At 50.9% G+C, this 14,360-nt stretch overlaps 1 protein-coding gene across 5 annotated transcripts in view; it reads right to left on the reverse strand.

Annotated features, from left to right (window-relative positions):
- Positions 1–2,188: 2,188 nt before the first annotated feature.
- Positions 2,189–14,360, reverse strand: part of PRMT8 (protein arginine methyltransferase 8) — a 98,589-nt gene continuing 86,417 nt past the window's right edge. For 4 of the 5 annotated variants that reach the window (XM_053555254.1, XM_053555251.1, XM_053555253.1 and 1 more), the window contains 3 exons: positions 11,678–11,828; positions 3,689–3,810; positions 2,189–3,068 (listed from right to left, as the gene is read on the reverse strand). In XM_053555254.1, the coding sequence (XP_053411229.1) occupies positions 2,985–3,068; positions 3,689–3,810; positions 11,678–11,828 (357 nt within the window). In that variant the 3' untranslated portion in view covers positions 2,189–2,984. The remainder of the gene's footprint in view (positions 3,069–3,688; positions 3,811–11,677; positions 11,829–14,360) is intronic. The other variant, XM_053555252.1, reaches the window with a different exon arrangement.

The following is a 14,360-nucleotide window of genomic DNA, read 5'->3' on the forward strand; positions in this document are numbered from 1 at the left end:
AGTTCACAACAGGGTAGATACCCAGTGATCAGAACTGCCACTGGGCCAGCGATAGACTCCAGGCAGGGAGAGCACAGCACAGGGATGGGCTGAGATGTCTGCTTTATTTCATGATGCTACTGAGGTCTGTGGCCATGCTGAGCCTATAAGTGGGGTGCCAGGTATAGTGCCAAGAAGAGAGGAAGGCTTCAGAGACAGGGGGCCAGGGAGGGCCTGGCTAAGGCCTTGTTTCTGCCCATACAGTTTATGGAGGCTTGTGGCTATCTAAGGGAAAAAGTCTCCATGGGGTGGCTTTTGTGAGAGGCAAGAAAATTTGGCATCTCCTGAGGAGCCCAGATAGAAGGGGCTGGAGCCTGCCAGTCCTGGGGGTCTCTTGGGCACATTCCATGGTACTTGAGGTAGTGCTGGGGTCAGCTGTTGCCCTGTCACTGGCCAACTGCACCCCACTCTGTTCAGGCAGGTGTCTATCCATGGCACTTGTAGTCTAGCAAGGGACTTCAGAACAAGCACGGAGTGGCCGTGTACACTCACGGCTGCACGTATGGGGAGAATGGATTGGGAATGGGAGGGTGAGCTTCCCAAAGAAGGAGAGGAGTGACAGGAAAGAAAGTCTCTAACAGGTTTTATACTGTCCTGAAAGGGAAAAAAAAAAAGGCAAGGAGTCAGGGAAAAAAAATAGTTTTCAGGAGTGAAGTCACACTGACACCTCCTCTCATACATGGACTCCATTCAGAGCCTGCTTGAAGCAAATATTGCCTATTTCCCACTGAATCAGAAGGAAATTACAGTTCCCACTGGCGCATTCCCCGAGCAGGAGGGAGGAGGTGTTGGGCGATTGTTCCTCGTACCTCCCAGGCTTCCCTCTGCAGCCCAGGAGCCGAGAGGGGCCGGTGGCAGGCAGGACAGTGGCTGGGCAGCTCCAGAAGGCTGAAGACCAGATCAGGCCCCTGGGGAACCCTCCTCTCCTCTAATGGCTTAGGGGGCCAGAAGGCTTCCCCAGCCCCTTCCCTGGACCCTGGGGTGTCAGGGATTCCTGCAGGCACCAAATGCCTGGAGCTCCCAGAAGGTCATCACCTCACTGCTCCCTGAGCTCCCAGCAAAGTGGGACTTTACCTACTTACTGGGGGTGAACCCCTGGACTAGGCTAGATGGGCTCCCTGCCACAGGCTCCCAACTACTCCCACCACAGAAACTCATACGAGAGTTCCCCTCAAATGCCTCTGAGGGGGCCCACCCCAATGTCCTTCTTCAATCCTCTTTCCTCTTCCAAAATGTTTAATCTAATCCCCTCTGAAGTTTCTCCATCTTTCTTATCTGACACAAGTACACAGAAAACATTGAGTAACTTTCCCTGTGTTTTTCTCCAGGTACAGAAAGTCTGACCCTCAGGGCCATAGGCTCAAAAGAATCAGAGCAGAGAAAGGGAGACATGTTGACCTGGGGTTTGAGGTCTTGGTCCACCTTGTCTCAGCTACTGAGTGCCTGGGGTAACACCTCTGTGTCAAACTTCTTGCGCTTTGGGGAAGTTGACAAAGTACACAGACACCAGAAGGGTATGGAGGGGAAGGGGCCACTGCTGCTGGATCTCCACCAGCCAGAGCCCCTGCTGTGGCCCATACTGCCCAGCCATGCACAGTCAGCCCCGAGGCACCCTCTGCCTCCTCCCCTTTCTTGGCCCCATCGGCTCCACCCACCTCTTCTAAATGGCCCCTCATCCTTCCAAGCACCCGGGACATACCTGTTCCAGGGAATATGATATAGATGATCTTGGAAACTAAAGAGTAATCTAAGCCTAAACCAAAACACAACACTCACCAAGTTTGTCAAGGCACGTTGTATTTCCATCCTATCGAGGCGATGACCACGCTCCCACCAAGGCTAAACATTTTCCTGACAGGTCTCCAGACTATGTGTAGCTCCCAGGCTATGCACGGCATCCCATTCTGCTAGCTCTTGTCCCTCACCCCAGCTCCATGACCCCCAAGGGCAGCACCGCTGCGAGTCTGCAGTGGGGATGCTCTCAGAGCTGCCCTGACTTCCCCGCAGCTTCTACGGAGGTGCTTACTGCCCAGGAGCAAAGGTGAACACAACCAGGGCCCGGGCCTGAGTTTCTGCCCAGGTGTGGCCTCTGACTTCCACCCCCAGCCCTCCCACTTCAGAGCCCCAGGAACACAGACATCCCCTCGCCTTGTTCTCATGTGTGTTTATTGAGTGCCCACGGAGTCCGTGGTGCTGTGCTCAGGTTTCAGAGCCACGGTCTAGTCAAAAGAAGACCAGAGCTAGTACAGAGGATGCTTCATAGCTGCTTAACATCTGGTAAGGGAGGGGGAAGGGGCGAACTAATCACAAAACAAATTCCTATTCAAAAGCAACAGAATCTCCTCTGAGAGTAATATGTATTCTACGCACACACACACACGCGCACACACGCACACACCCCTCTGAGTGAACACGCAGGTGCACCCACTCGGTTGTATATGCATGCATATACAGGTGTTTGTGAGTGAATAAACTAGTATCTATGCTGCCCACACGCACACACACGCACACACCACTGCACAGACAGGCAATCTGGCTTATGCTATCAAAGACACTATGTCTCCAGGTTCTAGTGGAAGCGATCTGTCCTAGACGCCTGCAGCATGCAAAACTTGGAAGATCCAGAGAGTCACAGTTAGGGAGGACGACGGGGAGACATGGGTGCTTTTCCATCCTCAGGGTCCCAGCCACAGCACACGAGGTTGCTCTTTGTTGGCGACAACAAAGCCTTCGTGAAGGGCTCCCAGGGGCAGCGGAGTAACTGGAGGCCCCCTGTCCAGTGGCGGGGCCCATGGGGGCCCTGGCGAGTCCACCAATCTTCAAGGCAGAGTCAGAAACTCTGGTTTTCAAGTGTGTAGTCCTACAAACAGTATTCTTTGGGACGGCGCGGCAGATCGAGGTGAGAGTTCCTTTTCTCGCTCGCTCTCTGCAGCTTCCCACGTGTGCTAACGCATTTTGTAGTCATTAGATACAGATGTTTCACACAGCTGTCCCTTAAAATCCAAGTCTACTGTGAAATCGAGGTCCCGCTGCAGAGAGGGGTTGGAGGACATGGGCATTAGTCTGGGGAGGTGGCTGCAGCCCCATCCTCCTGTCGCCACAGGCGTGGTCGAGGTTTTCTAGCAAAGGGGTCCCATGAACAGCCTTCAGGAGCCTGTACTGCTTCCTCCTTAATGTCCCAGAAAGCTTTCTGATTTCTAACCTAAATCCTGCCTTTTCTAATGTTCCCTCTGCTTTCACCCTGGGAGAAAATAAAGCAAGGTGGTTCAACACCCCCACTCCCCAAGCACTCCGCAGACTCTGAGCACGTGTGACCCCACTTGGGGCTGCTAAGAACCAGACAGCCTCCACCCTGCCAGAGAAGTGCCTGCCACATGCCAACCAGGCTGCCAGTTCCCTGAGGTAGAACCCATTTCCTCAACAGCCTCTGATTTCAAAGCCCCTCACAGGAGGAGCTCTCTTAAGAACCCAGAGGGAACCCAGAGAAGTCTCTGCTTGTTGAGCTTTGGGGGGGCCCACAAGTGGAGCCCTTTGATTACACCTAGTCACATGTAGGAATGGGGCGAGTGGGTGCCCAGGCTCCCTAGCAGCTGCTCCGTGCGTCCCTTCTCTGTGACCCTGGCCACACAGACTCGGTCTCAGCACTCACCACATTTTTGGCATTTGGCTTCATGGATATGGTCCCGTAGATTTCTTCCCCTCTCCGGACAGTGAGGTAGTCTTCCAAGTAGAAGACAGTCTGCTTCCAGTGGGTGTAGGGGGCGTCAGGGGCTGAGGGTACAGAGCAGGAGAGGGAGAGGAGGAGTCGGAGAGGATGTCTCCAGAAGGCAGAGGCTGGGACTCTGCGTAGGACTCTCTGCATCCACCCACCCCAACACTCGCATGGGTCAGATGCCCAGTCCTTGTAGCCTGACCCCCCAGCCCTGACCAGACCTCCAGCTCAACCCCAAGGACCCCTCCTCCCATCACGTCCCTATGCCCCTTCCCTGGAGATCAGAAGGAAAAGAGCTGATACTCATACCAAGAGGTGGGGTGGTGAATGCTCTCCCACCACTAGCACAAATGGATCTCAAAATACGACTGTCTACCATCAGTTCAACAGAGCGAAGACTTGCAAGCAGTGTGGGGGAGAGATTTGTAAAGGGGGTCCTCTTATCTCCCCTTGAATGGCCTTATTTGTGCAAAGTCCACAGCTAAACCTGTCTCCGCAGTTCGCTGGTACTGCAGGTACTCCTCAATCCTGCAAATCGTTTCCCCTGCCTGCTTCTCTGTGCCAGGGAGCTGACCCCCAGCACCTCAGTCCAGTCCGGCTAGAGGGTTTCAGCTGTGCCTTCCTAACTAAACCTGGAAGAAATAAGGAATGCTCTTGTTCTGCGGCCCCCAATGTTGGCCCACCCCTCGCAAGTGCTGAGTGAGCCTATGCCACAGTGATGCTTGTGTCTCCCCAGTCTTTGCCCCTGAATCCCTTCCTTTCCCTCTAGCCCGTGACTTGCTTCCTGGCTGAATGAGGGGTCTTGCCTTACGAGCTGTCATCCTCCCCAGCCTTTGTCTTCCTCATCTTCTGAGAAGCCTCACCTGACCACCCAACCTGGACTGAGGGCTCCCACAGACCCTGAGCTCCTGCTGCCGTGGTGTGTATCACACCACAATATAAATAAATGCCCTCCCCTTGCCTGCTTGTGTCCTCCTCAAGACTGCAATCTCTGGGCGGGCAGGATCATGCCAGCCTTGCACCAGCGCAGCCCCAGTGCCCACTACTGCACCTGGTAGGTCTGTAAGTGTTGAACGCATGAATGACAGTGAGAACTCAAAGAGCAGGTATATGGGTAATGTACCCATAGACATATAATCACATTGGGCCTTTGGGATCTATAGATTGCAGAAGAATCCATTTTTATATTTTATAGTAAGTTCCTCTTGGCTCGACCTCTTGCTTGCCTCCACCTGGGTTTCCTCTGTGCTCAGGACCGGTGCTAGAGATGGGAAGACTTGGGGAGAAGATGATAGGGGTCTTTCAAACATTGTCACAGGGAAAGGCTTTATACTACGCAAGTGGACTTATACATGGATTTAGGGGCACAAAGTGTTGTTACCAGGGATTACTAGAAGGCAGATTTTTAATTAACCAGGAAGAATAAAAGCTTCCCTGAAATTGTACGAGCCGCCTGAGGCCCACCCTTACAGGTATTCCCACACCACTGATGGAAGGTTATCACGCACCAGCTCTAGAGACCACATGGTCTCTAGGATCTTTCAAAACCCCAAGATCTATTCTAATAGTGGTGAGGAGTCTATCTTTCTCTGCCCTTTGCAATGAATTAGACTGATCAAATATCAGTGGTTTGGGCAGAGGATCAAGTAGCCTTCAGTGTGTGCATTTGGGAAATCGCTGCAAACTCAAGGTCACGGGGAGAAGGGGATCATGAATGTGCAATCTCTGTTGTTCAGAGTCTGGGTCCCTAAACACATCCAGCCTTCCAGACCTCCCAGGCAGGCAGCTGTCTGCAGACAAAGTCCACCTGCTCCCGGCATCTTCCCTGCCAACTACCTCTAAATAAATTGTCAAAAGATAGTTTCTGGTTGTGTGTGGAGAATGTCAGTGGATGACTGACAGCACTCTCGCCTCCATGGCCACCTACAGCAGCTCAGACAGGTATCTCTCCTTTCCTGAAGGCCTTCAGGCAAGTGGATCCAAGAAGCCTTGCTCTGTCATCTAATCAAGTGCTCTGTGGGGATCCCAGCGGCTTCACGGTTTCAAATTTGCTGGCCATCAAACCCGGGAGTCTGTTCTAAGTCGGAAGAAGATGACTTATTTCCTGGATATCAACAACAAAATGTTAAGAACTTCTGCGAACATCCCATTTCCGTGACGGATGCATTAGCCATGGACTAATTGTCTAAACCAGTTTTCTCAATCCTAGTTCTCCACCAAAGTGCTGAGGAGAATTTATCAAAATCCAGTGTTTTGTCTCTACTCCAAGAGATTTAAATTTAGTATTTTTGGAGAGTCAGGTAGGGGCAGGCCTGCCAAGACTTCAGGTCTCTTCCAGGTAACACAGAAACATAGCCGTAGCTAAAATGGCTGTGCTGCTCATGACATCTCTTGGGTAGCTATAGAGGGAAAGGCATTTAAATAGGCAGCCATCGGGTGCAGTGGATGTTGAGGCAGGTGGATTTCTGAAGCTCAAGAGTTTGAGACTAGCCTGAACAAGAGCAAGACTCTATCTTTACTAAAAATAGAAAAATTAGCCAGGCGTTGTAGCAGGCACCTGTAATCCTAGCTACTTGGGAGGCGGAGGCAGGAGGATTGCTTGAGCCCAAGAGTTTGAGGTTGCTGTGAGCTTGAGCTATGATACCACAGCATTCTACCCAGGGTAGAAAAAGTGAGACTGTGTTGCAAAAGATAAAAAATAAAAATAAGTAGATAAATAAACCACCAGAGGCCCAGTGTCCACTCTGGGCTCACTTTCTACCTCTGTAGCATGAGGTCCTGCAGTATTATCTCCTGAGGTATTTTGAGGAGGAGATGAGATGGGGGTGGGTGGGCATCATATATGGAGTGACCAAACCTTCTGATGTGCTCAGGACTGTTCCAGTTCATATCTGTTTTCCTGGCAAAATTATCGATAGCTCTCCCCTTCCCTCACGGAAGTGTCCTTAATGGAAAGATAAATGATGTGGTCACCCTGCCTATAGTGCATGAGGCCCATGTTAGGGTATTGCTAAACCATTGCATCAGGAAGTTCTTTAATCATTATATAAAGTGGTGCATGGTTTTATTTATCCCTAAACTCTGACTCTGGTCTGCAAAGGTGCTCTAGTGGTCTAGAATGTCCTGGAGTCTAGAATGTGCTGTGTCCAAAGGTGCACACTCAACAAAAGGCTGTGGACGGCATCCAGAGTACTCCTTATCCATGAACTAGTTTTCCCCTCCCCTGGCCCAGGATTGTACAAGTGGCTCTCGGCTCTCCCTTTTGTGAAGACACCTCCCTGCTCTTACCGCACCTGCCTCCCTCCTCAAGCACCCCCCATCACAACACTGCTGGGCTCCAGATTACAGACAGCTTTTGTTCTGTGTTTTTGAAGTGAGCACAACCAGTACTGCCCACAGCATTCCAAGTGCAAGTACATTCATTCCTCATTCATTCGCTCATTCATTCATTCAACAAACTTCTATTTAGAATGCCTGTTGTGTTCAGAGATGAGCACAGCTCGTGCCCCTGCCCAGATCCTACAGCCTCAGTGAGGAGACACACAGGTAAATAGTGACAGAGCACGGTGTGAGCTGTAACCAAGGATGGGGTTGGGACCACAGGGAGCTGTGGGAACAGATGACTGGGGTCTCTCACGGGAACATTTTTCCTGGTGCTTTCAGAAAGGGAATGGAATCCTGCTTCCTATTTCATTTCCCAAAGGCTAAGTGGCTGGTATTCCTTTCTGAGATACAGTAATTTTTCTAGCTGAAAATTTGGAATCATATTCCATAGGGAGTTCACAAGCTTTTTGGAGAATTAAAGACTAGGCACCAAGAGGTTTCTTTAACCTGAGAAAATGATTCAATGTCCCAGGATGTCAAAGCCAGAAAAGGGCTGCCTAAGCCCAAAGGCCCAGAAAGTAAGTCACTCAAGGTCATCTCTAACATCTGGCCACACGACCTGCGATGCCTGGAAACACTAGGACTTGCACCCAGGCCTGCTTCTACCGGGGTGCCTGCCCTTCCACTCACTCATCAGCTTTCCTGCATTAAACAAGAAGCCCAGTTCCCTTTCACCATGCAGAGTCAGGCAAGAGCTGCAGGGAAGAGGGAAGTGTGCCAGCCGGAAGGCACAGAGTATGGATGAGACCAGAGGGCACAGTCCATGAAGAAATGGAATTTCCTTTCCAGAAAGAAGTCAGCATTGGTCAAATTCTCCGCCCTCTGGCTCTGGGCAGGAGTTCTCAAACTTCAGCATGCATCACGGTCACCTGGAAGTTTGTAGCGACACTGAGTGCTAGCCAGGAGTAGTGGCTCACACCTGTAGTCCTAGCACTCTGGGAGGCTGAGGAGGGAGGATCCCTTGTGCTCAGGAGTTTAAGATCAGCCTGAGCAAGAGACAGACCCCGTCTCTACTAAATATAGAAAAACTAGCCAAGTGTTGTGGCGGGCACCTGTAGTCCCAGCTATTTGGAAGGCTAAGGCAGGGGGGGATCACTTGAGCCCAAGCGTTTGAAGTTGCTGTGAGCTTTCATGCCATAGCACTTTACCCAGGGTGACAGAATAAGACTCTACTTCAAAAAAAGGAAAAACTAGCTGGGCATGGTGGCAGGCACCTGTAGTCCCAGCCACTTGGGAAGCTAAGGCAGGAGCACTTCAGCCTAAGAATTTGCTGTGAGCTATGATGACACCACTGTGCTTTACCCAGGGTGATAGAGTGAGTTTCTGTCTCCAAAACAAAACAAAACAAAACACCACACAAGGTAGGGGTATGTGGCATACCTTTTGGGTGGGGAACACAACTGTAAGAGGGATTCTACTTAACAAATTCAATTACTGTGACCTGGTTGTTTGTACCTTCACATTAACCTTAAATTAAAAAAAAAAAACAAGACACCAAGTGCTGGGCCCCAGCCCTGGGGTTTCTGATTCAGACGGCCTGGAGTGAGGCTTGAGAATCCAAGCTAACAAGCTTCAGGGGTTGCGGGGCCTGCAGGGCCCCCAGTGCCCTTTCAGAACCTAAGTTTGTGAATTTTGTGCACAAGGAAAGGGGGACATAACACAAGCTTGCAAAAACGTGGGGTAGCAGGCTCACACCTGGACTTGGGCTGAGCTGTGTGGGACTGTCACTGTGGGTGGGGGACAGGGAGAGGGGGCGGGAGGCGATGGGGACCAAGGACTAGGAAGGAAACAAGCTCTGCACTGGGTTAGAGTCGCCAGCACTTGACCTTCCCACCTTTCAGGAAGCCTAGAGCCCACGTTCTGATTATGGAATTGAGTTTAACCTAGTCCACCTGGGGCCATCAAGAACGCAATCCCTGCCATCTCTACACAGGGCTTCATCAGGCCATCTACTTAGCTCTGAGGACTGGAAATAGAGCATCTCAAAGAAGAGAAAACCCTGGCTGAGAACTCTGAGAAACCCAGAATTTTGTCTGGAGCACCATTGCCCATGGCAGCAAGGAAGGCCCTGGGTTAGACACCATCGCGAGGCTCCATCCTCAGCTTCCAGTTGAGCAGGCCTCTCCTTAGCTCCCTTGCTACCCCCACTCTCATCATTGCTAGTCTGGGTCTTACCCATCCTTCAAGGTCAAAGTGAAATCATCTCCCTTCACCTCCTGGCTGCTCCTGCCCATGGGATGATGACCTCACCTACAGCCCTTCTTAGGAGAGTAGCAGCTGATAACAACCCAGATCACAGTTCTAAGTTTTGCCCGGGGTAGGAGGCACCAACCCTGGCCTGGCCAGTGGAGACCAGAAGACCCTGGCTTTCGTAGTCAGGAGACACTGGCTCTGGAAAACACCTTTCTGTGAGAGATTAGATAAATCTCTTGCCCTCTCTGCCCACAAGCAAAAAAAAGAGCATAGCCATCATGACTTCAGGACGTGAAGACTCCTACCCTCGAACACTGGCAAAGCTCACCACACCTGCTGCCATGCACACCACCTCTGCCCGTGCCACGCTCCCAGTGCCCGGGAAGACTCAGCACGAGCACGTTCCTGAGGGCAGGGGTCACATCATCCATCATCCTGTGCTTATCATACGATTTCTTTAGAATTTCTGTTTTAGAAGCCAAGAATGTGAAGATCAATGAGATGTGATCCCTACTCAGAGAGGAGACTGATGATTGCAAAAAAGAGTAGAAACGTTGAACAAAAAGAGTAGAAACGTTGCACTCTCTGCATCAGACTCTGCATAGTTGTTTAAAAAAAGGAAATAGGTATCTTTGCAAGGCTATGAAAGTATCTCTAAGCCATGTTATTCAATAAAGGAAGGGTAGCACAGGGCAGTGTGGATAGTATGATCCACCTTTTTTTTTTGAAGGTGTAGTCTTGATATTGTACTACAATTATATAAGATGCCACCAATGGGGGGAACTGGGTAAAAGGTTCATGGAACTCTGTCTACTATTTTTGCAACTTCCTGTGAGTCTATAATTATTTCAAAATAAAAAGCCAAAAAGAAAAAAAAAGAGGTGTATATAGGTAGGTATGTGCTTGTGCACCTACTGAAATTTTCTGGAAGGCTACAAAAGAAATCATTATTTGTCTCTGAAGAGTGGAACTGGGATGGATTGGGGCACAGAGAAATTTCTCCTTGACTTTTTATATTTTTTTTTCAGTTTTTGGCTGGGGTCGGTTTTGAACCCACCACCTCTGTTATATGGGCCCGGCCCCCTCTCCTTTGAGCCACAGGCACCACCCTCTCCTTGACTTTTTACACCCTTTGGTACTGATTTTTTCTTGTTATTGTGCATAGATGTCACTTTAAATGTCACCGTGATAGACATATGCACAGGAAGTGAGGGAGCCCTGAGAGGGAGACCTAACCTTGACCCAAGGAAACAGAGGATTAGGTAATATCTGAGCTGAGAGATGACACCTGGCAGGTGAGCACGTGGGGACAGGATGGTTTGTCAGCTGAATTGTCACACGGAAGTCCCAAACTGCAGTACTTCAGACAGTGATTGTATTTGGAGATAGGGCCTTAAATGAGGGAGTTTGGTTGAAATGAGGTCTATACAGCAGGCCCCACCCAAGCTGACTGGTGTCCTTATAAGACAAGGAGATTAGGACATATGGAGAGACACCAGGGGCACAACAGCACAGAGAGAAGACCTGTCACAGCGAGAAGGTGGCCATCTACACACCAAGGAGAACCCAAACCCAAACCCACTGAGACCTTGATCTTGGACTGTGAGAAAATAAATTTCTGTTGCTAAGGTTCCGGGCCTGTGGCACTTTGTTCTGGCAGGCCTAGCTAATGATGCAGGAGGAGAGGAGATGATGACAGCCTCTGACAAAGGTCCCCCCTGCCCCACGGCACTCCCTGCATAGACCCGGGGTGTTTGCTGTGAGTGGAGGCCCAGAGACTGAAGAAGCCTCGCTGAGCTCAGGGCCCAGCAGGAGCTTGGGGTAGCCAGGCTGTGCGTTGGGTGGCAGCAACAGGATGAGGAACAAGGCTGGACAGGAGGAAGCGTGGGCTAGTCCAGCTCACAGAGTCCCCATTTGCTGGCTCAGAACCAGAGGCAATGAGGCACCTTGGGATGTAGCTGGGAAGTGGGAGTGGGCTGAGCTTTGGGGAACACTGGCCGGGATTTAATGAAGGAGGGATTGGGGTGGAAGCAAGGAACGTAGAGACCAGATTGCAGTCCACTAAGAGGCGTGCCCGTGGAGAGAGGAAAGACCTCCTCCACTCTATTCTTAGTCCCCTTGCACCGAATCTGCTCAGGAAATCAACTTGAACAAATATGCATTTGAAGGGCCTGGGGGTCCCTACCACCTACCTCTCCCTCACCCCCCGCATTCTCTCAGCTCACACTGCAGCATCCACAATTTAAGTCCAGAACCTTCTCCCCAAGTTGAGACCGGCCCCAGTCACTTCCTGCAAAGCCTCCAGGAAGCACAGGAGCAGAGGCTCTGAGAATCCAACTCACAGCTCACCTGTAGAAAACCCCATCTTCTTGTGGCACTTGGTAAATTCAATATTGAAGTAGGTGACCAGGGCGTGCACGTAGTCATTGCGCTGTATCTGCAGGCAGAACGCAGATGTGAACGACAGCTCTTCCGTCTTCACTGTGTAAATGTCCACCTCCTGCAGCCCAGAGAAGAGAGAATGCTGGGGACTCAGCACCTCCACTGCCCTGGGGCCCAGGAGAGCCTGGGGTGGGCAGACTCCCTGGGGGATCATCATCACTCTGGGGGTGACTTCCCAGGCCTGCCTACCACACTCACAATTTCCTCTCCATCCTCTCTAGCCTGGAGTGTGCTCAGACAGGAGCAAACAGATCTGAATCACAACCCAAAGGGGAACAGACCTAGGAAGGCCAATCTGTGGGGGCGGGGGCGAGTGGGGTAGCAGGGAAGAGATGAGGACGTGCTCCTGATCCCTCGGGGTGGTCCTGAAGCACGGCTGCCTTCCTCTAGTGATTCTCACAGTGTGGTCCCCAGATGACCGGCAACAACATCGTCCAGAGCGGACTCGGAGGGGGCCAGACCTACCAAATCAAACAGCCATCTGTGTTTTATCAGGCCCTCCCAGGGCTTTGGATAAACCAGACTACTCATTTCAACGAAAAAAAAAATTTTGACATTTCAGTTCCCGGCAATAAGAGGCATCAAGCCTTATCTCAGGAGTAAGGACCTGAGGCGGCAAAGTCACAGACTGACTTAGGGGCGTTCTGCTGGCCATTTGTAACAAGGCTGGACAGTTCATAAAAATAAAAAAGAGGGGAAGATACGAGTGAGAATTTTCAGTTCTGGCTGGGGAATGTAGAACATGAAGAACTAATAACACTCACAATTTCAGCTGGAAAGTGGCTGAAAATCAACCCTGCGTGGGGACCAAGTCTAATTGCACCGAGCTGTTCTTTTCCATGTGAAGACTTGCCAACCTGCTGTCTGCTGGCTCCCTTGGGGCAGGGCAAACCTGCTCAGAGCCCGGGGGGGTCCCCAGTTCCAGTGAGGCCCAAGGAAGAATTTCTCATTTTTCAGGGTTGATCAGCAAGGACCTCTTCCCTGAAAACTCCATAAGAGCCAGACAGATGCTTGTGTGTCTGGACAGCCCAGAGGGTCCTCTGGAGCCTTGGAAGACTGAATATGTCAGTCGTCTGAGAGGGAGGGCTCTGAGGATAGGAAAACAAGAACAGCAGAGAGATAAAGTGGCATTGCAGAAATGGATTTTATCTCTCTATATTTCTAGGAGTGCCAAGTGTCCTGGGGCCTTCAAAGGGAAGTCTTGGTTCCACAGGGGTGGAGAGAAGAAGCAGTGGTCAAGGGAGCCATCAGATCAGAGTCCAGCTGGGGTCCAGGGTTAGCAGCCATCACTTTCTCTGGCAATGCTGAATGAAGCTCTCTGACCGTTAACTCAGAAGAGGGTGGAATTACAGGTCCAGGGGACTGTGGGAGCCCCTTAGTAAGGTCACTATCAAAGGCCAAAGTCCAGTTACACTGTGTTCCTAGAGCCCAAAGATGGGGAACAAGAACTAATTGGTGAGAAGCCTTGGGTCAAGCATGCAGAATTTGATGGGATTATAAAGTCCGCCCCCTCGTGTTGAGCCTTTTATCTAAGGCAAGAATCCCCTCTGCAGTGGCCAGCTAGCACTTGCTGAGCGCTCAGCTGGTACCAGGCAGCTCCACCCAGCTCCCAGCACCTCCAGCCACTAGGTCTGTATTCAAAGCTAATGCAGACAGCCCACTCCCATGTCTCTAACTTTCACCACAGAAGCAGCCAAAAGGCCTGTTCCATCTCACATAGGTCCCCTAAACCTTTCCTTCTCCAGTGTAAACTGCCTCAGGCTTTTCATCCATTTCTCCTCAGTCATGATTTCTGACTTCTCATTATCCTGGCCCTTCTCTTCTGGATGGTTCACTTTCAAAGCTGAGTGTAATGCTGACCACACCAGGTCCTGCACCCTCCAGATAGGGCTGATGTCTAGCAGCCTGGGATATCAGAGAGCACCTGCCGGCTCAGACTGCACGTCAGCCCCCCAGTCCCTCCCTCTACCACCTCCCGTAAGTAGCCTCCAATACATGTTATCGGTTCATTTGTTTGGGCCACTGCTCCGGTCTGAGAAACTGTTCTTGACCTGGTATCTGTCAGCCTATGTAATATTCACATGTTGTCCACAGGTTCCCCCCAGCTCGAAAAAAGTTAGAGCAAGCCAGTGTTATTTATATTTTTATTAAAAGCATCACTGTGACTCAAGGACTTGTCCTTCTCTTTCTCAGTCAGGGCCAGCCAGACTCCAACCCTCCAGCTCCCCTCTCTGCCACCAGCCCAGCCTCGCCCACTTCTTTCTAGTCTCAGCAGCCTCGCCACCTCCATCCTTGCCCCTGCCTCCAGGGGCCAGTGCTGCCCCTTGTGGGTCTGTGTGTCCTCAGGGTATAACATAGCACCTGATACGCAGCGTTGTGTGTCTGACTCATCAGTCTTCTCAGACAGCTCTTCCTGCTTGAAGACTTAGTTCTTTTCCAAGGCCTCTCCTTCGTAACCACCAACTGACTAATCACTTTACAATTTATCTAGACCAGTGGTTCTCAACTTTCCTAATGCCGCGTCCCTTTAATACAGTTCTTGTGGGTTGCGACCCACAGGTTGAGAACCGCTGATCTAGACTGTCTCACT

The sequence above is a fragment of the Nycticebus coucang genome, chromosome 12 (genome assembly GCF_027406575.1).
Source record: "Nycticebus coucang isolate mNycCou1 chromosome 12, mNycCou1.pri, whole genome shotgun sequence".
Lineage (NCBI taxonomy): Eukaryota > Metazoa > Chordata > Mammalia > Primates > Lorisidae > Nycticebus > Nycticebus coucang.